The following is a 25,077-nucleotide window of genomic DNA, read 5'->3' on the forward strand; positions in this document are numbered from 1 at the left end:
ATCTAGCAGAACTTGTGAGTGTCAGGTTTGGGATCTGAGTGGAATCCCTTGCAAGCATGCAATTTTGGGGATTCTGTACAGAAGGGAAAACATAGAGGATTATGTTCACAACAGTTTATCCAAACAGCAGTACCTCACCACTTGCAGTCACCACATTCATGCCATTACAAGTTCTGAATTGTGGCCAGAAGACACCACTGTTACTCCACAAAATTTGCTTCCTCCAACTTATAGAAGGCCACCTGGCAGGCCGAAGAAAAACAGAAGAAGAGCACCAAATGAGGGGGAATCTACAAAGAGGTCTTTTTTTGTTAGATGCAAAAGGTGTAATGGCTTGGGGCACAATATCAGAACTTGCAAAGGAGCTCCAAGGTCTTCTGGTGTTGAGGTAAATGTGTAATTAAACTTTTTTTTTTTTTTGGTTTTATGTTACTGCTTAGTTGATTTGCATTTGATGATGTTGTTGCTTAGTTGATTTGCATTTGATTATGTTGTTGTTTGTAGGCAAATGTTGAAGGTGACAGCCAATTCCAAGCATCCAACAATCCTGAAGCTGAAATTCCATTGTCACAAGCTGCTGAGTCAAGTAGAGTTGGCAAGAGAAAAACATCAAATACTGCCATCAACCACAAAAGAAAGAAAATATACAAGGTATATTTACAAGTTCAGAGTTATTTTTTGACTATGATGTATATATTTTGAACAGTAGTTTCTCATTATTATCTTTTAAATATTCAGGGTGATCTACAAGCTGAAGGCCCATCCATCCAAGTTCAAGAAAGCTCATATGTCCAAGTTGATGGCCCCACTGTTCAATGTGATGGCCCCACTGATCAATGTGATTGATCAATGTGATGGCCCAACTCAAGTTCAAGCTCCTTCTAAGGCAACTTCAAAAGCATCTTCAAAGGCAACAACTTCCAAGCCACATTCCAAGGCAACAGCTGTAAGGCCACCTTCCAAGGCAACAGCTTCCAAGGCAACAGCTTCCAAGGCAACAGCTTTCAAGCCACCACCTTCATCTGGAATTGCTTCCAAGCCACCACCTTCCAAAGCAACAGCTTCCAAGCCACCACCTTCAAAGGCTACAGCTACCAAGCCACCACCTTCAAAGGAAACAGCTTCCAAGCCACCAGCTTCCAAGGCAACAGCTTCCAAGGGAACATCTTCCAAGCCACCACCTTCCAAGGCAGCTAAAACAGCTTCTAAGGCATCTTCATAGCCAGTTTGGAAGCCAACTTCCAAGGCAACAACATCAACTTCCAGGGCAACATCTAAACTTGATGATGAATTTGAAGAGAGAATGAGGCTGAGTAGGATTGCTATTGGCAACCCCATGACCACTAAATATGATCATCTTCTTCCCAAGATGAGTGCAGATAAATTCCTTTCTTTGATGAGGTTTTAATGTTGATTATGCATGTTTGAATGATTAAGTATATAATGAGGCCTGTTTTGTTAAGTACTTGATTAGGCATATTTTTTAAAGCCAAAGAGGCCTGTTTTATTATTATTTTGGAAGCTTGTAGTTATTTTGTAGGCCAACTGATGTTATTCTGTTTGTGAACAAGTTTGGATTAGAATATTGTGGTCTTTTTTTGTGTAGTTGGGAATTTGTGTTATATTCTGTTTATGAACCAGTTTGTAAGTCAGTTTGCATTTGAATATTGTGGGTATTTTGTGTACTCGGGAATCTGTGTTTATATTCTGTTAGTGAACAAGTTTGTAAGTCAACTGAATTAGAATATTGTGGTTTTTTTGTGTAGTTGGGAATCTGCATTTATTGAAAATACAAGTTTTTTTGATTGTTACACTAGTGAAATATAAGCACAAATGTTTGGCATAACATATAAAATGCAAATATTGCTAGGTTTAAAACAATTAGGCTATGAATTACTCCATTTGCAGGTTCTTCAATTTTCACTGCAGATTCGTTTTTTGCACTAGTTGCTTCACTTTCATCATGAAAGTCCTTCGAAATGTTGTGTGAGCAGTTTTGCTGACCGTCAAACGGGTCACACCAGTGAGAGAAACCGTGCTCGGAACAACAATAAAACAACCTCCCCGGATTTAAACTTGTTTCCGAGATCATGATAGTAGTCTTTTTTCCACAATTCGACCGCTTGCATTTCTGCTTCTTGTAACGAAGTCCACTGATTTGAGAACTATTACTTGAGGATGCCATATAATTACAAAAACGAATGACTTTGATATTGAGTGAACAAAAAAATTGAACATATGGTGACACTTATATAAGGGGTGGGGGGAAACAGCTATTTTTTTATTTTTGTTCAGACATTACAATTACCCCCCTCTGGAATGTTTTCGATTTCAATTAACCCCTCATGGTACAACGGCTATAAAAAATGGTCAGAATTTTTATTTTATTTTTATATTAAAATTTGAATTTTTTTTTATAATTATAAAATTAAACATATTACAATTAGCCCCCTCTGGGGTATATTAGTCTTACAAACATAACTGCCTACTGGGACACGTGTACAGGGGCATATTTGGAATTTGAAAACGAATATTCCATGGAATCTTGTAGATTCCGTTAGTAAGGGGGTCGTAAGGGGGTAACTGTTAGACGGAGCAATACCTCAGGGGGGTTATTGTAATTCCTAAAACGACAGGGGTTTGTGAGTTATTTGATGATACCTAGGGGGTTCCCTGTAATTTACCCTTATTATTATTATTATTAACATAATTGGGCCAACCCAATGGGCCTACAAATCACTTACCTACTGGGCCACGAGCCCAATATCGAAGACCACTATCACCGAGGCCCAATCACCTTCAAGTAAGGTTTGGGCCCGACAATCTCAACTAAACTATAAATAAAGGTTTGAATTCATTCCTTAAGGTACGTCCTATTAACTGAGCAATACTATAATATGTATTCTCTGGACTATTTCTATGAACAGCACGTCTGACTTGAGCGTCGGAGGGGTTTCCGCCGGATCAACCCCCGGCTTAGTTCATGTGTGCTCATTTTGCAGGGACCTCAGGATCATCAAGTTGTCAAGCTACTGATCTGCTTTGCTCTCCCAGCTCATTTTCTACACCACCCTAGATGAGCTACATTTTAGCATCATCATCATCATATATATATATATATATATATAACATAACATAACAAATATAATTTACAGATATCCAATCATAAAATAATTGAAAATATAATAAAAATGCTAAATTTTAAATGACATGATTGGAGTAGGATAGTAAAAATTGAGATGGTATAACACTGATGATTAAGGGACTTGCTATTTACGGTTTGAAAATTGCTATTTGCGCTTTATAACAAAAGACACTTTATCTCTCTAGAACTCCAAAACTTCCCAAAAAATCCAAAACCCCCCAAAATGCGTAAAAGCCCAACTTGGGCGCCCATTCATGCAGTGCACGCCCAAGTTGGGCGTGCAAGCTGCATTTGGGCGCCCGAGTTGGGCGTCCAGTGCAAAAAAAAATTAATTTTTTTTTTTTAATTGAACGCCCAAGATGGGGGCCCATAGCGTGTACAAATCATGGGTTTTTTTTTGGTTAATTAGAGATTAATAGCTCTTTCCTAAGTTACCAAATCGAGGATTCTCAATTTTCCACTAATTACAATTAATCCCCTCTTTATTCCAAAATCACCCAACGAAATAACTAGACATTTATAATTTTTTGCTACATCCTAGGAGTATCATCGGATCATTATATGAATATAAAATTTCCCAAACTACTCGTTTCGATTGTCTTTAATCCTATAAGTATGATATTTAATTATGATATTTAATGAAAAACGAAGACAAATCACCCTCTTGATAGTGTGGTTCTTCTTCCGAAATAGTTGGTAGTATCCCTATATTTTGATCAAGTAATTCTGAAATTATTTCCGCCAAACTGGTAACAGCTAGTGGGAGACCATCATAGTTTCTGAGTAAATCGTCTTTAATTTTCTCTAGTGTGGGATGATCTACATCGATTATCCCCTTCTCCCGAACGACATTGTCGAAAATTTCCTGGCAGATTTCGTGGCTCAAGTGGGGTTCCATGCGGATCATATTCACCTGGTTATTATTATTATTATCCCCCACCGCCCGTCTGATAACATTCTCCGACCTGCTCGTCACGATCAATGTCCCGCCGGTGTACATCAGATCTGCGTAAAACTCATCAAATCTCCAGGCATCGTCGAGCACAATCAAGTATCGCTTTCCCATCAACTCTTGTCGAAGCTTCTCCTGGAGTTCAATGGCGTCGCAATCAGGGTCATACGAGATGTCGTAGCCCATTTCCTTGAGGATGTAACTGAGAACCCTGACTCTCGTGTGATCTATGATGTCGTCCAAGAACATCATTACGGACAAGCATACCCAGATTCTTGGGAAGAATGCGCCTTGTATTACGGGACTGGCGAACACCTTCTGTGCTAGTGCGGTTTTTCCGGAGCCACACCTTCCCACTATTCCGATCGCTGTTGTAATTATCCCCGAGTTTGATGATATGTTCTCCTCCAAGAGCATCAAGCCCTCAATTTTATCGGCATACGAGTCGAACCCGATGATTCGAGATGAGTCGAGGAGTGGATAAGTCTGTTGAGTCACTAGCAATCTCGCCTGGTCTCTAGGGGGGGGCAGGGGCGGAATATTAAGTAGTTTTGTGTCGATAGCGTCCAGTTGTTTCCCTATCTTTTCAATCTTTTTCTTGGAGAAAAACTCGGAGATGACCCGACGGAAGAAGACCTTGTTGGAAGGCGAGGGTTTAGGGTGGTGCTGGTGGGCGAAGACGCGGCAATCGGAGAGGGCATCGATGATGTCGTAGAGTAGGTCCACCGGAATAGTTGTTGGTGACATGGAATTGATGTACATTTCAATTGATCGGAAGCGCGAAACGATGTGAGGCGGGCTGTTGGGATCGGCAATGGCTTCCTGCAGGATTGAAGACAACTTGCTACAGAGGTATGGAGAGACCACCGCCGTATCCCCAAATTTGGGAAGAAACTCGATGCCCTTGACAAGGAGGCCCGATTTCCAATGAAGTCTTTCAACCTCAAACAACGAAGCCTCGACGACACCGCGGCCGTCATCGTTGAAGAACTCCCCAAGCATAATATCCATCCATCCATTCTGTCTGGCCTGCGGAAAACGTACCCCTACTCCGGGCCTTTTTTTCTCACTAATAGAAACAGTGGTATTGCATACCTCCTCGCCGCCGTCCAGGCTTCTCGCTCCTCCGGCTAATTTGACTCGTGTTGTTGCCCTCTTCAACCCGTATGAAGACTCCTTGAGCTTGCATACAAGATTTGCACAATAACTCGTCTTTGCTAACAACTTCAACTCCACTTTTCCCACTATGTTTAGCCAACACACTTGCAACAGCTCTGCCACCTCCTCCTTTCTGCAAATTATTCATTCACTTCCTGAGTTATTAACAAACTATTCTATTCTACCACATATGTATACATATACATATTGCGTAAAGACTACAGAGATCTAGAGAGAGAGAGAGAGAGAGAGAGAGAGAGAGAGAGAGAGAGAGAGAGAGAGCTCATTAGGATGAGGAAGAGGAGTCCATTTCCAGTATCTGCTATCATTTATCCAGGTAATGTCTAGCTCTCGTGCTGGAATCCACAAGCTCTACAACATAACAGTAACCAAAACATATATATATATATATATATATATATATATATATATATATATATATATATATATATATATATATGTATGTTTGAGTATATACCATAAAAGTAACACAAAAAAAAAGATTAATACAGGACCAGGAAAAGAATTGAGTCATCTTATACTATTATCTAAGAAATCTGAATACTACAGAAGAATATTTTTTTGATTATGGTTTTGGCCATACCATTGCGCAATTGTTGGTTGTAATTGCAAGTCTTCTGCTCTCTTCCTTAACCAAATTTTGATTTTTTTCCTTTAATCCTTGTACAGTTCATTTTAGTATTTAACACGAAAAACGAGAGACCGAGTCCAAATATATATATATATATATATAGGTCAAGTAAAACATCACTATCCGAATGCATATTAATTAATTGGGTGTGCTTGGAGAAATTTCTAGCCAACGCCTCGTTAAATTATTACTACAAATAATGTCAACAACCCAAAAAAAAATTAAAAAAAATAGGGCATTTAATCTAATTATTAAGAAAACTTATATGCTATTGATATTAGTAATATTCTAATGTTTCCCATGTTTCTTTTCCATCACCAGTATATTGAGCTGCTGCGCGTTCGGCATCGTCATCCAATAGTAGACATGACACTGAATTTTTTTTTTAGGTAAAATAATACTCCCAATTGCACTATTTATATAACCCCACTCCAAATTTCAACTACACATTTTTTCATTTATGTCTCTCCAATTAAAATTTTTCTTTTCGTTGTTTAACTTTTTTTCTCTCGGGTATGTTAATCCACTATGAAGCATATTAAATTGACTATGATGAACTATAGTCGATTAAGAAATCGACTACTAAAAATAACAAATCACAACTACAAAAATGCAAACTCAACTATATTTTACAAAAACAAACAATATACAAACATTATAATTGATTTATACAATTTGAATCAATATACAAAAAATCCAAAATAAAAATAAAAATTGAAGTCAATGAAGCATATTAATCGACTATGATGCGAAGCATAGTAGATTAAGAATCTGGTACTAAAAATAACAAATCACAACTGCGAAAAAAATACAAAATCAACTATATATTACAAACACAAAAAAATATACAAATATTATAAATGATTTCTACAATTGGAATCAATATACAAAAAATTCAAAAAAAAAAAAAAAAAAAAAAAAATTGGAGTCGATCAACCTTAATCGACTGCCAGAGCATAGTCGATTAGCTTAATTGACTATGAACATGTACATAGTCGATTAAGGTTTCAGCCTGCGAGAATTCTCTACAGGCGCCGTCATCCGCCCGATCCACCAAAAAACCCTAAATCTGCCTCCCCATCATGTACATAGTCGATTAAGATTTCAGCCTGCGAGAATTCTCTACAGGCGCCGTCATCCGCCCGATCCACCAAAAAACCCTAAATCTGCCTCCCCATCGTCACCACACCGCCGCCACAACACACCATTGATACGATCTCTTGAGTATCATACGATTTCTTTACTAAACGTAAGAAAACTCTTCTTTATTATTTCTCTGCATATCAAATAACGTAGGGTTTGAGCCCTTAAATAACCAAAAGACCTAATTACCTAATATGACTCTAGCCCTCCTAACCTAATCCAAACTAAGTTTACGGCTGCACAAATGACTTGTTACTCAATTAAATATAAGGGGTAATTTTTTATAAACCCTCCACTCTAAGATTGTATAGGTCCTAGTCCAAGTCATAAGTCCTATTTTTCTAAACCCCCCTATTAATTTTGTTGGCTGATTTGCCCTTTGCAATAAAATAGGAAAATTTCTTTTAAAAATAATTATTCACCAAATCATATTTTTTAGCTAAAAATGAGGCAAAGAAATCTCGTGAGATTGAAACTGCAAAATCTTACCTCTCATTTCTTTTAATTTATCCAATAGCCCTTATTCTCAAATCGACAAAAAATGTTGTATATCTTCATACCGCCATCGAAGGGAGAAATTGCCTCGTTCTCTTTCAATTTACTCACTTCTCGTTCTCTTTCAATTTACCCAATAGGCCTACTTCACAGATCGACGGAGAACTGTAATTCTGCAAACTGCCACGGAAGAGAAAGATCTGCAAATCTGGTCAAATTAAAACATGCAAAAACTCTCCTCCATTTCGTTCAACCAAAACTCTGTAATCATAGTACCTTATTGCTGAGATTGATGTAGGTTTTGAATCCGAGAAGATGGCGCAAAATCGAAAACGTACAGGTAATTTGCTATATATTTCATTTTTTTTGTATTTTTTTTTTAAATCGCGATTCATTGACGAAATACAATGGGTGTTTTTATGAATGAAGTCAAAGACAGAGATTTGGAGCCTACAACCTCAGGTAATAACTTTTTTGTCTGCAAATAATATTTTTTTGTTTGTTTTTTATTTTGCTGTTTTTATGTCTATTTTGCACTTTGATGTTTATTATGTGTTTTGCACTTGCTGTCGTATTGTATATTGTATTTTGTATATTTCATTAACTTTTGGTGCCATGTCAATTTTTGCAAACCTATTGTATTGTTGGTAGTTCTGTTGCAATTTTGAATCTGTGTATTGCTATTTGAAATTACAATTGGCACTTTGGCACTTTGCTGTTTATTTTGGGTATTGCCCTTGATTTTACTGTTTTTTGTATATTTTGCACTTTGCTGTTTATTTTGGGTTTTGCTTATATGATGCGTATTTTGCTCTTATATTATATTTCAATTCAATTTTGTTGTTATCATAGTATAAGTTGCATTTTACTGTAATATTTGCAGTTTGGTGTCTTAACAAATGGTTTCATCTATCATAACAAAATACTTGTTGAAAATAACTTATTATCATTGATCGTTTGCATTTTGCAGTTTGTTGTTGACAATTGCATTTGGATATAGTTATTTGCATACTATTATTTGGTTGTTGTTGCCACTATTTTGTTGATGTTGTTGAAGTTTATATTTTTTATGTTGTTGTGTGCAACTTGAAGTTTGTTGATGTTGTCCCTTTAGACGGTTTTCATTTTCACTTTTGCAGTTCTGCATATTTTAATTTGCAGCTCGTTATTGCAAATTAATATTAGTTTTTTTTTCTTCTTTGGGAATAACTATGAAAGGTTTCACATATTTTTTGGTTATCTTCCTAAACTCATATTAAAGTTAATGCGTGTGTGGCTTTTTTTTTCTTTTGTATTTTCCCGTTTCATAATGTATTGCATATTGCGAGTAATTGTATTTTTTTGCATCTCGTTGTTGCAACTTCGAACATTGTATTTCTCTATCGGGATTCTATGATGCTTTTTGATATTGTAATATGCATTGATGCAAATTTGTGCATATTTTAATTGGAAGTTTTTTTGGTTGAACTCGTATTTTACCGTCGCTGCAACTATAGGCCAGAAGAAAACAAACAAGAGATTCATTAGAGGTTGATGCTACTGACACGATCATGTTTCTAGGAGATCCCCGATTACGTTTGGAAGTTGTGATCTCAGTCGGACGTCGAGACTATGTCCGTTATGACATCAACCCAGCCATAATCAGTTATGATAGATTGTAGTTTGTTTATAGACTATATTTCAACACTGCTTGTATCTATTGATTTGTATCTTACAAGATTTTGTATTTAATGTACTGCTTTATTCCTAAATAAAAATGGTTTGTTGGTTTGTTATATCATCTTTTATTTCATATTTTATATTTTAAAAATATCTTATATTGTTCGAGGAAGAATAAACTTGAACCTCTGATGTTTGAGTAAATTATCATTAGTTCCATATTATGTTGTTGTGAAAATACATTTGTAAACAAATATTTTTGACATATGGTAGGTGATTCCGTATTATATTTATTTTGCTATTTATTTTTGTTGTTATAAATTGTAGTTTGTAAGTTGCTAATTGTATTTTGCAATTTGTTGTTGTAACTTGACACAAGTATTTTTCAATTTTGCTATTTATTTTTGTTGTTATAAAATAGAAAATAAAAAAATAAAAAAATAAAAAAAAAAGGAGAGAGATAGACGTGATTGAGAGGAGAGAGAGGAGTTAGAGAAGAGAAAAGAAAGGGAGGGGGAGACGTGAGGGAGAGGAGAGAGAGAGGGGAGTTAAATGAGAGAGTGAAATGTGGGATTTTATTCATATATTCAATAACTAACTAAATTAATATAAATAATAATTAAGGGTATTAATGTCAATAGAGAAATAATTTAATTTAATTTATATTAAATTTATTGGTCAAGGGACCTATACCTATAATCAACTAACAAAATGGATCCCCAGCCATATAAGTTTCAAATAAGGGGGTTCCAGCTAATTATCCCTAAATATAAAAACTAGGACTCTTTAACTTATAAAGCAAACCTAAACACGCCTATAATAACCTAACTATAATACTATATTTAATTAATAAGTAAATATCAACTAAACTAATAATTAAATAATATATCGTAACAATAATTGATACGAAAGAAAATATAATATACTAACATAGTAAAATTTAATAATGTAGTATTATTCATATTTTATATAACATTAGTTTTTTTTTAATCTTAGATTAGTAGATTAGTAATTGTTGAAAATTATAGTTATAAAATTAGTAGAGAAAATATTAAAAATAAATAATTACACAAGTGCCAATAGGCAATAGGGTAGGATTCGCTGTAATATAGTTAGAAAATGAGTAAAAAAAATATTAAAATAAATAATTACAAAAATACCATTAGGGTTTGTTAGGAATACCCTGAGTTTCTTTCTTTTATATATAAGATTATGGCAATGAAACTTTAATTCAAGCGTAGAATAGTCACAATATCAAATAAAAAAATTTCACAAATAAAAATTAGGGCAATGGAACTGTAACTCAAACTTTAAATTAAATAAATGTGTCTTTATTACTTATATATACATACTTAGCTACTCTTTTTTTTTTCTTGTTTTAATTTTCAATTTATTTTTTAATAAAGCTTTAAATATATAAAATAATTACAATTTGCAAAAAAGTTGAACCCCAACAGTAGCAATTAAGCAGTTAACAACAAGCCATCATCACACCTAATCCCAGCCGTCCAAAAGCGCGGGAAAACTACTAATCAGTTGAAGAAAAAAAACCTCTTTATTTATTTATTTAATTATTTAATTAATTAATCAGTTGAAAAAACTGAACCGCTCCTCCTCAAAACTGAACCTGTAACAAGAAAATGGCAAACAGAATAGTATCATAAGATTTCTATACGAAAACGTAAGAAATCTTATGATACTAAAGAGATTGTATCAATTAGTATCAGAGCGAAGTTGCGATTAACACCAACGCTTCGTTAGCAAGGCAGAGATTACATCAAAGCTACGCTGGAGCAAAGTTGAGATTACATCAATACTTTGCGAAATTATGTCGTCCGAGAGAAAACGTTTAGAGCGATTGGAAAAATCCGTTGAGAAGATACGGATTGGTGTCCAAAAATTGCTCGAACAAAGTCAAGGACGACGCCAATATAAGAGCCGAAGCGACCGCCACCGCCGGCCAACACCGCCACCGCCACCGATGCCGAGCCTATCGCCGGAGGGAGAGGAAGAGGACGACGATGACTTTTTCGAAGATCCACCGCTGCCGCCAATGCCAAGCCTATCGCAAGAGGCAGAGAAAGATGACGACGATTATTTTTTCGAAGAGTCCCAATTTGTTGTGAGTTCGCCGAAAGAAGAGTTATCGGATTCAGTTGCTGTAATTTGGGATGAATGAAGAGAAATAATAAAGAAGATTTTTCTTATATTTAGTAAAGAAATCTTATGATACTCAAGAGATCGTATCAATTGGAATCAGAGCGAAGTTGCGATAACACCAACGCTTCGTTAGCAAGGCAGCGATTAACATCAACATCATCAAAGCCGAAGGAACTGCCGCCCATCATCGCCAGTGCCGCCGCCGCCACCACCGCCGCTGCCGAGCCTATCGCCGGAGGGAGAGGAAGTGGACGACGATGACTTTTTCGAAGAACCTCAATTTCTTGTGAGTTCGCCGAAAGATGAATTATCGGATTCACTTGAGATAATTTGGGACGAAGGTGAGGAATTAACTAAGGAAGAGAACGAAGAACTACAGTGGATATTACAAGAGTCACACGATATTCAAAAGAAAGGAGACGAACAAGATTTGGTGACGTGAATGAGCCCGGATCTGTAAAGACGACCGCGAAAAATAAAAGCATGATATTGATTGTGAAGGAGATGAAATTTGAAAAGGCAATTGAAAAGGTTGATTTGTGGGGAAAAAGATTGAATATTTTCGCTAAAGTAGCATTTGTTATTTCATTGGATCAACATGAACAATGTGGTAAAAAGTTTGGTCGTTCATCGTGTTTTTCGGAGTCAATCAGGAAGCAAGTCGATGAAGTCAAACATAGATGGAAACGCAAAGAAGAGGGACCAAATTGACTCGAACCTTGAGGACAAGGTTCATTTCAAGAGGGGTGGTTTGATACGATATATTATTTAATATATCGTTTAATTATTAGTTAGTATTTTATTATTAATTAATTAGATTAGTATATTTATGATATATATATGGCCGTGAGTTTAGTATTTAGGATATATATTAAGTATTTTATTAGTATAGATAATTATCTTTTCTAGTTAGATTAGGATTCTAGGGTTTTATTATCTTTAAATAGTCGTTTTGTTCTAGGGTTTTATAATAAAGAGAAATAATAAACAAGAGTTTTCTTACGTTTCGTAAAGAAATCTTATGATACACAAGAGATCGTATCAATTGGTATCAGAGCGAAGTTGCGATTAACACCAACGCAGCGATTACATCAAAGCTACGCTGGAGCAAAGTTGAGATCACATCAAAACTTTGTGAAAATCATGATGTCAGAAACAAGACGGTTGGAGCGATTGGAAAAATCCGTAGAAAAATTACGGATTAATTTTCAGAATTTGCTCGAACAAAGTCAAGGACGACGTCAACGCCATCACAAAAGTCGAAGGGACCACTGCCCGTCACCGCCACGGCCATCACCACCACCGCCGCTGCCGAGCCTATCGTCGGAGGGAGAGGAAGAGGACAACGATGATTTTTTCGAAGAGCCCCAATTTTTTGTGAGTTCGCCGAAAGAAGAATTATCGGATTCAGTTGAAGTAATTTGGGATGAAGACGAGAAATTAACCAATGAGGACATTGAAGAATCACTCATCTTAAGTGAGATAATTTGGAACGAACACGAGAAGTTAAGTAGCGAGGAGGACAAAGAATTAAAAATTATAGTGGAAGGATGTCACGACTTCCAGGAGAAAGGAAACGAAGAAGTGCTTGTGATTGTGAGTGAGCCAGATTCTATAAAGACGGTCGAAGAAAAAGTTACGGTGAATGTAAGGAAGACGAAACTTGAAAAGACAATTGAGGAGGTTGATTTATCGGGTAAGAGATTGAGAAATTTTGTTCGGGCAGATGGACTCATATTTGGAAAAGAGCTCGATTTTTTATAATGTTTTTCGGATTCAATCGGAAAGCAATTTGATGGCGTCAAGCATTGATGGAAACACAGAAAAGAGAGACGATTATTGGGCAGAACCTTGAGGACAAGGTTCATTTCAAGAGGGGTGGTTTGATACGCCACCACCTCACTTTGACATTATGACGGTTTTTTATTACAAATAAATAAATAAAATCGCAACTCGCACCACCAACCAAAGTAGAACCACCACCCATCAAAATCCGATTTCGGTGACAAATCGACAATCTTATATCTATTCGCCTCCGATGTAGCGATCCTGGCATTCGAATTCATAATCGCAATCAAAATCATTTATAATGTTTGATGGGTGCTTCCTCTTCTTTCTTTCTCCATCTCCCGGCGGTGGCGGCGGCAGTGGCGGAGAAGATTGCCGGAGAAAACAGAGGAAAAAAAAAACAAAGAAGAAGAGAAAACAAAGAAGAAGAGAAAAGAGAGAAGAAGAGAAACGTTGGAGAGTGAAAACGGCGGATGAAAAAATAAAAATAAGATTAGGATTTTGAAAGAGTATAATAGACAATTAAGGGTAGTTTTGGAATTATGAAAATATCACATGGGTGGAATATTAGCGGGGTTTTCTCTAATTATTTTTTGATGGGGGTGTTTCCTTAACTCATTTTCCTAGATTAGAGGGTTTTTGCTAATTATCCCCAATTGCAATTACAAAATTTCCAACATTCAAAATTTTGTTCTAATTCCAAAAATTTTGGAATTTCAGAAAATAAAAAATTTTGGAAATTCCAAAAAAAATCTCAACTGAATCGATTTTTCAAAAAATTAGTTGGAAGTAGTAATAATTATTCAAAATTTAATTGGAAGTTTCAGAAGTTTTAAAAAACATAACACTTTGAATTGTCTTCCTTTATTGGGGTAAATAAAAACTATTTTTCAGTCACACTTATACAATATGTAATATATTTATATGAATATTATTAATATCTATTTCATTAAAAAAAAAAAAAAATAAATAAATAAATAAATAAAAAACTGGAAGTTAAAATCGGATCGAAAACCGGAAGTTCTAGAACGTTCTCATTCTAATTTGCACATCTAGTTGGAATTGTTGCAGTGTGCAGAGATTATATTCCTGTGAGAATTTTTACTTCTCCAGCAAAAAAATATGGATACTAAGTGTAAAAAATTACAATCAGAAGTTCAGTTTATTCTTCAAATTAAATATAATTAGTTAAATATGTGTTGACCAAACTGAGATAATGACCACCAAAATAAATTAAGGGGTCATTACAAATAAGCCTATCAATGGGTACTTATTTATAAAGAGGAATAGATAAAAAAAAATTTTACCAATAAGTCCACACATGCTCCTGATTTTTGTAAAAGACTAAAATAGTCCCTCATACTTTAATATGTTTCAATTTTATCATTAACTTAATGTGACCCCAAATTTTACAAATTATTCAATTATGACCCAAAAAACAAAATTCAAAAAAAAAAATTGCCGCCGATCTCCGGCATTAACTTTTCAAAAAACTTTTTTTTTCTTCCGGATTTTTCCACCGATTTCCGGCGTTGATTTTTTCAATTTTTTTTTTTCTGTAACATTTTTTTTCGTTTAAACAACAATGTTGCTGTGATTGACAATAATATTAACTATATTACTGTTAAATACAGTAAAATTAACTAAACTACAATTTAACACAATAATATTGTTATATTAATCTTTAGCACAGTAATATTAACACAACAAAATTCATTATTATTGTGTAATAGAGTAATATTACTATGTTGACCGTTCAACAAATGCAAACATAATAAAAAAGTCAAAAGAATTAATATTACTGTGACAACAGTAATATTACCGTCAACCACAGTAATATTACAATAATAGACAGTAATATTATTACGTTACTCCGTGAATAACTCAAACAAACAAAAAAATCCAAACAAAATAATAATATTGATGTGGTTGACAGCAATATTACTAGAACAACAGTAATATTACCGCCAACCACAGTAATATTATTGTGTTTACAGTAATATTACAATAATAGACAGTAATATTATTACGTTAATCCGCGAATAACTCAAACAAAACAAACAACCCAAAAAAATAAATATTATTGATGTTGTTGACAGTAATATCATTGGCTATGTTTGGTAAGCTTTTGGGCTTACATTTCCATTTTATTCTGGAGAAAGATGTTTTGGGAGAAGAATTTGGAAATAAAATAAAGTTTGTTTGTGTTTTGAGAGGAGACAATTTGTACAGTAGCAAGTCAAATCATGTCTGAAATGTGTTGGGAAAAGGTATTTTGGAAGAAAAATTTGAAAAGTAAAGTGATTTTAGTTTGTATTTTAGTGAAGACAATTTTCACTGTAGCGGTCAAATCATGTTTGTTAGAGAGAGAAATATTTGAATTGTTTTTGGGAAAAGTTTTTGAAAATATTGTAGAAAGATAATTTTCATTTTGGGAAAGTGTGAAAAGAATTCGAAAAGTTTACCAAACATAGTCATTGTGTTTACAGTTATTTTACTGTCAACGACAATAATGTAATTACGTTAACTTGTCAACAAATCAAACAAAAAAAAACAAAAAAAAAATAACAATATTACGTTAATTTACTGTCAACGGCAGAACAATTACATAAATGTATTGTCAACGGCAGTACAGTTACGTTAATTAACTGTCATTGACAGTATAATTACGTTAATTTACTGTCAGTGACAACACAATTACGGTCAACGTTTAGCGGCGGACGTAAAAAAAAAAAAAAAAAAAAAAACTTTAAAAAAACACTAAAAAAAATCAACGCCGGAAACCGGAGAAAAAATCCGGAAGAAAAGAAAAAAAAAAAGTGAACGCCGGAAACCGGGGAAAAAATTCGGAAGAAAAAAAAAATTGAAAAGTGAACGCCAGAATCCGGCGGCAAAAATTCTTTTTTGAAAATAAAAGTCAAAATTGGATTTTTGTGGTCAAAATTGGATTTTTGTGGACAAAATTGATTAAATTGGGGTTATAATTAAGAATTGGGTATAAAGGGTTGGGGGTAATATTGGCATATACATGAATGTTTCATTTATTTATGATAAATATTGAAGGGATGGGCTTATTGACGGCAGAAATATAGCCCCTAAACCTATAATAATAAAGATGCTTGGTTGGGGACTTATACACAAAAACCGCATAAATTAATAATTGTGGGACAACCTAGAATATTCGCATATTATCCCAAAAAGTATATCCAACAAAGATTTTAATCCCACAAAAATACATCTAGAAAGTTCACCTTTCTCCTTGTAGCCTTGTTAATTAGAATCTTCAATGTGCCCACCAATCTCAAAAAGCAACTTCCACAACAATCTCAATCGGTTAGACAATCTAAGTAGGCTAAAAACCCCTTATTCATGTGACAAAATGTATCTCAAAAATCAATGTAACAATAATTTAGATATGTACATCAATTAAATTAAATCGAATAATTAATTAACTAATGCTATCTTTGAAACCGGCGAGGAACCCTCGGAGTCGGCACGGCCACATCCCGACCCGATCTTATCAGATCGAGTCGGTCGGGTATCGTCCTGTCGAATAGCCTGTTTTCGGGATTCTCGGCATAGCAAACGTAGTAACAGCTCACACAGGCATGGGGCAATGCCATTGCAATTCTAGTCTGTCAAAAATACAATTAAAAAACACATTATAATGTTAATTGTGCACACAATAAATAAACATATAATCAACTTGTTCACATGGCCAATATACATTATTGAATTGAATATATTTAATTCATAAGATTATTAATCTTATCTTGGCTAATTTTATCTCGAAAACAAACGAGGCCTAAGAATTATTTAATTAATTATGACTTATTTGTTCAATCGAAGCCAGATATAAGTAAAGTGATGCACCACGTACCATTAGGTAACCGATGAAGGCGGCTAAAACCGAGAGTGTAGCAATGTAGCCACGGTGGACTGTGGCCGTCCAAGCGGCCACCACAATAGTACAAATCGAGCCGCTGCAAATTCCGGTGAGGAAGCAAATAGCACTCGTAATATCCGAATCAACAACCTCGACCATTTCTCTCTTCGAAAACAACTCCCACGTATCTTGCGAAGCCTTCACAAAACCCTTTCCATACGCCGCAATCTAAAAAAAAATTACCGATTTATTACCCCAATCGAGTAATGTTTATAATTATTATTACTACAAGAACTAAGATTACTTATTACCTGAACATAAGCCCAACCATTGCCTCGTGTGAAGATCGAATCCATCACTTTAAGACAACAATGCGCGCAAGAAAACATGAACTCGTCTTCACCCTCGATCAAATTCAAACCGCGGGCAACGATTCTCAAAGCTTCGATCGCGGGCACGAATAAAGATCCGAGGCAAGCGCTTCCAAGATTGTTGGACATGGCCCGTTGGAAGCAAAACTGAGTACTCGACTGCATTCCTCGTAGGTAATAAAGAGCAATCACTCGACTAACGGTCAGATTAGCCACATTCCTCATCACTTCGGTTATCCAAGCTAGGCTCAAAACCAACGCCATTATAACCAGAGGCGGCACGTAGAAATTCAACGCGCCAATCACAGCGATTATCCAAAACGACATCCACAAGAAACCCGCACCGAGCATCCAATAAGTGGGCTGGTTTATATCGGGGAACTTCGAGACAGGCTCGAGAGATTTGATGAAGATCTTGGAGCAAAAACTCGTTCTTTGAGTCACCCAACACGCGTACAATCCGTTCCCGACTGAAAATGCGATGAACACGACCCCGATGCCATCTGTCGCGGGGATTTGAAAGCAGATTAGCAGAATCCCGGCGGCTAATGTGAATGTGAAGGAGCCCCAAATGATGACATGGACCATGAATTTGGGCCACACTCGGACCGCCTTTTGCCACATGAATGCGAGCGTTATGCTGAGAAACGAGGCGGCTTCGACTTGGGGGAGGAAGTACTTCAAGATTCTCTTTTCTCTTCTTTGGGAACTGCCTTCTTGTAATAGGCCTTGCACCCCTTTGAAAATCAAGAATCCGACAAGCCCAACGGCACCGACCATGTGCAGGATGAACACGAATAGAGAGATTTTGTTCGTGTAGGATCTTGAATTCAGTGTGACAATTGATATCTGGTATATATATTACATATTACAGACAAAACCCACAAAATATATTCAATTAAAATTCAAGAAAATTTGAGTGAAGCGTCTAATAGAAGCATGTGTGTGTGTGTATATATAAAAAAGATCGAATTTTTATATTTGGGGGGTTTGGATTATTTTACTTGTGGGGTGGGTGTGGTGGAGCGAGGCTGCTGCTGCGGCTGCTGCTGCTGCTGCTGCGGCGGCGGTTGTTGTTGGTGAGGCTGCTGCAGCGGCGACGGTGTGGGGCGGCGAGGAGGAGGAGGGTGGTGGGCGGGAGAAGGAGAGGCGACTCTTGTGGCATTATTCATAACGAGTCTCAACGGATTCGTGTTGCTCAATCGCTGCATTCTGGACATGTGGAATCCAGTTGGGGGATGTGTTTGAACTGATTCTTTGCCGTTGATGTTTCTCTCTCCTCTCTCTAAATCCGGTAACTCTTCTTCTTCTTTCTTCCTCCCATTTTCTCTCTCCTCCTGTTTATCTTCTTCTTCGTCTTCGTTTTCTCTGCGCAGAGCTTCCTACAGTAAACATCACAAACAAGTATTAGCAAAAAAAAACAGAAGGGAGTTTCAAGAAACAAGATGACAGCAGGTGGGTACGACTCACGGGCTCGGCGGCACCCATCGGCGGCGCGTGGGGGATGGAGAGTGGTCGATGGGGGTGGGGGGCGTTAGATTTTGCTGTTATGCGTTGGCTGATGCAATGCAATTGACTCCTTTCCTTCCATTGATTATACCACTTACTTTTTTCAGTTTTTTTCACCCCACAGAAACAGATACACAGTCATTATTTTTTGGCATTTTACCTAAGAGATATGTATGCTTGCTCCACCACGCGCGGGTGCAATGGTCGTGGTTCTCACGCGCCAATGGCGCCTGGGATTTAGCATAAATGGTGTCGGATTTGTTGACGAATTTGGTCAGAAGGAACAGTTTACGGGATGATGGGGGTGCGATCCTGTGCGTGGAGGCCCACGGCGGCTGCTCTTTGTGTGCACGACTTTTTAATCACACGTGGGATATTCGGATCAAAGTTCGAGACCACGCATTTAATTTTTTCTAGATAAAAAAGCCATACTTTTGAATTACTTTCTAAATCCTCCTTTTTTTTGGCAAATTACGATCAATGCCCCTGAGGTTAGATGAAATTACGAAAAAAACCATCATTATTAACATATTCGGTAATTATATTTTCTTTTATAATTTAGTAAAGTCATGTAAAAATTAGGGTAAATCCATTTTCCTCCATTGCAATTTGGCTCTATGTAATTTTACCCTCTTCTACTTTTGCTCACTGCACTTGCATAATTGTCTCAATATGGCTATCGGTGTTAGTTGTCAGACATTTGACTTTATCACCGTTTGATCTAAAGTTCTGAAATTACAAAAACGCCACATCTCCCAGTTTAAATAATTATTAAAAAAACAAACAAAAAAAAATTCAAAAAAAATTCAAGACAACGAGAAAACATAGTACACAACGCCAGCCATAAATTTTTTTTTAATAATTATTTAAATTGTGAGCGGTGATTTTTTTGTAATTTTCAAACTTAGATCAAACGGTGTTAATGTCAAAGGTCTGAAAACTAACCACGAGAGCCACATTGAGACAATTTTTCAAGTACATGGGGCAAATCGATAGAATCGAAAGTATAAGGGGTAAAGTGATATCGAGCCAAAGTACAAGGGGGGATGGAATTTACCATAAAAATTAGGTTAAATTCATTTTGCACCCATGTACTATGTAAAAGGTATCATTTACCCCCTGGTGTATAGAGAACAACAAACACCCCTATTTTTAACGGTCAATGGTCAAACTTTTAACGGTGTCAAATTTGAGTGTGCAATGACTATTTTGCCCTGTTTTATGTTTGATATAATCCCTAATTTTTGTAGGCATATTTTTTGTGGATTGTTGATGATTTTTAGCGTTCGTTCAAATTATGACTTTTTGTCGATTTTAAGGATTTTCAGTTTTCTTTTTCAGGGGATTTTCCCATTATAATACGAAAAGCTTTGTTTTTATTTTCAATTATTTCATATGGGTTTATATCAATTTTAGTTTTTTTTTTTTAGATTTAGGTTTTACATTAATAATCTGCAAAGCTTCATTCTTATTTATTCAACTTTTCAGTTTTTTTTTTCTTTTGGAAAATGACTAAAAATAGTATAAATAGAAAAGAAAATAACTGAATTAAGTTAAAAAAAAAAAGGCCGGAAAAAGTGAAAAATTTGGTGAGCATTTATCAAAATTAAGCAACCTATTATATATAGAAATTTTTTTGGGTATTTTTGTAAAAAAGAAAACCAACATTTCTTCGCAATAGTTGGTCAAATGGTTTGACTAACGAAAATTAGGAAAAAGGCTAGCGGCAGGGGGTGTTTGATGTTTTCTATACTTTGGGAGGTAAAGTATATATTTTGCATAGTACAGGGTTGCAAAATGAATTTTACCCTGAAAATTAATGCATAAATAATTTTATTTTAAAATTGTAATAAAGAAACATCAGGCAACTATATGTGACAAGCTTAACGTAACGACCATTGGTAAGGAGATTCGAATTTGATCAATTTACACAAATTCACTTACTTCAATTACTAAATAAGTACTGACAAACGGTAAAATTACCATGTTTTACTCGTTATGGTTCAAGAAAGTGTTGAAAATATGAGCATGTTAATTATTGCTACGTTTACTTTTCATTCACTTGATTTGGAAAAAAAATTACTTATCTTTAATGTTGTAAATTATTAATCTGCAGATTCATAGGCATAAATAGATTATTAAACATCTCAATTAACATTTAAACACTAATTAGGGTCATATTTGAAGATTCCACAAGCTTAAAAAGGTTAGGTGGAGAGGGGTAATGAGGTAATTTCAAGGAATCTACTCGAATCAGATGGGAAAAATAAACAATCAATTTTATGGCTGTTGGGTCTAATGTTTAACGGTCGAGTTGTCGGTCAACTTGCAGTTTGGAATTGTAAACAAGACCATATTTCCCAGTCAAAAAACTTTAATAATATACTGTAATTAATTTATAGCAATCAACATTGACTAGTAACAAATACAATTAAATTTGAAAATGCTACTAATGAAAGAAAAATGTTTCTTCATCGCATTCATTGATTAATTAATTCATTCACAACAAAATCTCACTTTCTAAAGTCTCATTTGGAGAACTTAATTTATACTCCCTTCGTTTCTAAATATTCATCGTTTTTCACCTTTTAACAAATTTTAAAAAATTCAGTAAATATGTCTTGATTTTAGAAAAATAAATATTGATAGACTAAAATACCATTATTTATTAATTAATATATATAAAGTGTTGAAGAGTTAATAAGGATATATTTGAAAATTATATAATTAATATAGGGTTGGAATTCTAAAATGACAGATATTATGAAACAAAAAAATTCTCAAATTGACAGATATTGGAAAGAAGGAAGTAACTTGCATAAAAAGAAATCGTAATTTACTCAAAAATATTTTAATAATGAAGGATTTTTTAACAAAATTATTAAATTATCCTCAACAATTATTAGTTCTCTCTCTTTTCTTCCTTAGTAAAGTTTTTTATTAAGAATAGTATTTCTTCTACTCCTCTTGTATTATATGTTGTCTTTTGTGGTTGCACAGCTAATATATTAAGAACTCAATAAATATGCATAGATAATAACAAAATAATATATAGTAAATATTAAAATACTGTTGTCACTAATTGTTTTTGAATTACTTAAGAGTGATAGTAGGTAAAATTAAAAAAAATGCAATTAATATTTTTCTACGTATCACGGAAATTTCAAATTCTTAATATTTCCGCGTTTCGGACACGTTTCGTGTCGGGGCAATTTGCAATTTCTAAAAAGTAAAAAACATGCCTGAATGACAAATTTTCAAATATATATGTTGCTTCTCTAATTATTTATACGATTTAATGACCAATTGCAAATTTATAGTTGATAGTAAAAAAATATTGTCAATATATTTGTATGAAAATGTATATAAATAATTTATATATAATAAAAACTTATATAGCATATTTATAAATATACCCTTACAATTTTAATATATAAACGTTTTCCCCAAACTTATATATATCCTACCTCCACGTCAGCAATAACTGTGGTTGGAGAGTAGTGCATCAGTACATACAGAAAGGCCCAACTGACTGAATAATGAATATAAACAAAGACGCGCAGAGACAAACTGATAAAGTTGTCTGGGCTGGATTCCACCTCATCTCTCTTGTCAAGTCTTTGTCATAACACACCAAATTAAATTCACCTTACCCTCTATTTTTTAAAAATATATTCCCTTTAAAAAATAATTAAATAAAAATAATAAATGAGAATTGAGCAAAATGAATCTTCAATTTAAAAGGAATAAAGTAATATATACTCTCTATTTTATAATAACTGTCATTTTTATTTTTTTAAAAAAATTGTTTCATATTATCTATCATTTTAGATTTTCAATACTGCATTAAATGTATTTTTTTTATATTTTAATATGATTAATCAACTCTAAGTATTAATCACTCTCTTATCAAATCATTAAATGATCAATGTTATTTTAGTCTTTCTAATGTGTTTTTTCGCTAAAATTAAGACACATTCATTGACATTTTTAATATTTGTGCAAAACTGAAAAATGACAATTAATTAGGAGTATAAACCAGGCGAAAACTAGAAATAGCTAGACATCTAACATTTGCAACTAAGATGATGCAAATTTAGTTGCAACTTGAAAATTTGAAATGACAAAAATAAAGTTGGGATTCATTTTCATTTATTACTATAAGTTAATTAAGATCGATAAGAAATGCTTAAGGCGATTCTGTTTATGCGCTTCCTAAATCAAGAATGCCGTAGTAAATTAAAAGCATTATTCAGTTCGAAAATCAGAACAAGTTTTAATTTGATTTCATTTTACAAAATCTACCAAAGAAATGGAATATATACACTGGATTTGAATCACTACTTAATAAAGACATAGGAAAAACATTTAGTATTACGTACTAAGAGCAACTCGAATGGAGGAACTAAATAAAGTATCAAACCAAAAAACTAACATTTTGATACTCCAAAATTAAAAAAATCCTCCTCCAATGGAGACATTAAAGTGAGAATTATTTTGATACTCAACTACCCCAGAGGTGCAAAAATACTCCCTGAAAAATAAGGTATAAAAAATATAACCACCTTAGAGCAACTCCAATGGGAGAACTAAATGGGGTATCAAACTAAAAAACTACCACTTTGATGCTCCAAAATTAGAAAATCCTCCTCCAATGGAGGCATTAAAGCGAGAACTATTTTGGTATTCAACCACCCTGAGGTGCAAAAATACTCCCTGGAAAAAGAGGTATAAAAAATGTAACCACTCCATTGACCTATCACTATTTGACACGTGGCATTTAATAATATAAGAGCAACTCCAATGGAGGCACTAAATGAGGTATCAAACTAAAAAAACTACCAATTTGATGCTCTAAAATTAAAAAATCCTTCTCCAATGGAGGCATTAAATGGAGAATTATTTTGATACTCAACTACCCCGAGGTGCAAAAATACTCCCTGGAAAATGAGGTATCAAAAATATAACCACTCCATCAACCTATCACAATTTGACACGTGGCATTTAAAAAAATAATTATTCATATATTTAAAATTTGATAATCTATTTGATACTCGTGGTTGGAGTGGATTTTTTTTCAAGAAGTATCAAAGTATTATATCAAGTATCAAATGAATATTTAATGCTCCATTTTGATATCTCCCATTGGAGTTGCTCTAATTATTCATATATTTAAAATTTGATAATCTATTTGATATTTGTGGTAGGAGTGAATTTTTTTTCTAGAAGTATCAAAGTATTATATCAAGTATCAAATCAATGTTTAATGCTCCATTTTGATGTCTCTCTATTGGAGTTGCTCGTATTAACCTATCACTATTTGATATGAGGAATTTAAAAATATAATTATTCATATATTTAAAATTTGATAATCTATTTGATATTTATGGTTGGAGTGAATTTTTTTTCTAGAAGTATCAAAGTATTATATCAAGTATCAAATCAATGTTTAATGCTCCATTTCGATATCTCTCCATTGGAGTTGCTCCTACTTACTAAAGATAAATTAACCACCAAGAACTTAGGATATACTAAACTTGTAATTTATGTTCATCACGAAGGTAATTAAGATGTAATCCACCGCCCGCATGGGTGTAGCTCAACTGGTTCCGGAGGTGGTAAGTTGTTGCAAGATGTAATCCACCGATTAATAAAGCGTTAAAAATAACAATTTGAAACGGAAATAGCTATCAAGAAAAAGGAAAAGAACACAATTCATCTATGTTGTGGTTTTGGCCCAAAGAAATGATGGGCCAGAAAGCCCAATTCTTTTGAGGTTTGCCCACCACCATGAGAAGCCCATTCAACATTTAAGAGAGCTCAAGTCCGATTACTATATAATAGTGATCCGGACCAAAATCGGACCAAGAGGCCCAAAACGGAAGGCCCATTAACAAGGGCCCAAGTATGGTATAGACAGCCTGATTAGGGGAGGGCGGCCCGAAAAAAAAAGGCTCAACTCTTGAACCCGCACCCACCTTGAGTAAACGACAAAAGAGGAGAATGAAGTCCCGCAGGCGCTAGCGTCGCTAGGGAAATCCGCCGAACACAAAGGGACAAAGCAAGTACGGGAAGAAGGATATAGATGCACTGACAGCGCCCCAACGGCACATTAAATACCCTGACAAGTGGCATTTAATGCCCAAATGACAAGGTGCG

The 25,077-nt window shown here is 34.7% G+C and overlaps 2 protein-coding genes across 2 annotated transcripts; both read right to left on the reverse strand.

The window, feature by feature from the left end:
• Positions 1 to 3,606: 3,606 nt before the first annotated feature.
• On the reverse strand, positions 3,607 to 5,973 carry LOC148772402 (disease resistance RPP13-like protein 4). Its single transcript, XM_088811988.1, has 2 exons — positions 5,860 to 5,973; positions 3,607 to 5,627 (listed from the first exon to the last, which is right to left on the reverse strand). The coding sequence occupies exon 2, from the start codon at positions 5,106 to 5,108 to the stop codon at positions 3,768 to 3,770; it is 1,341 nt and encodes a 446-aa protein (XP_088668114.1). The 5' UTR covers positions 5,109 to 5,627; positions 5,860 to 5,973; the 3' UTR covers positions 3,607 to 3,767.
• Positions 5,974 to 16,500: 10,527 nt separating this feature from the next.
• On the reverse strand, positions 16,501 to 19,248 carry LOC105969530 (Plasma-membrane choline transporter family protein). The gene is made up of 5 exons (XM_012994297.2): positions 18,880 to 19,248; positions 18,414 to 18,791; positions 17,350 to 18,258; positions 17,033 to 17,266; positions 16,501 to 16,787 (listed from the first exon to the last, which is right to left on the reverse strand). The coding sequence occupies exons 1-5, from the start codon at positions 18,895 to 18,897 to the stop codon at positions 16,611 to 16,613; spliced, it is 1,716 nt and encodes a 571-aa protein (XP_012849751.2). The 5' UTR covers positions 18,898 to 19,248; the 3' UTR covers positions 16,501 to 16,610.
• Positions 19,249 to 25,077: the final 5,829 nt, after the last annotated feature.

The sequence above is a fragment of the Erythranthe guttata genome, chromosome 2 (genome assembly GCF_056151865.1).
Source record: "Erythranthe guttata isolate IM_541 chromosome 2, IM_541, whole genome shotgun sequence".
Lineage (NCBI taxonomy): Eukaryota > Viridiplantae > Streptophyta > Magnoliopsida > Lamiales > Phrymaceae > Erythranthe > Erythranthe guttata.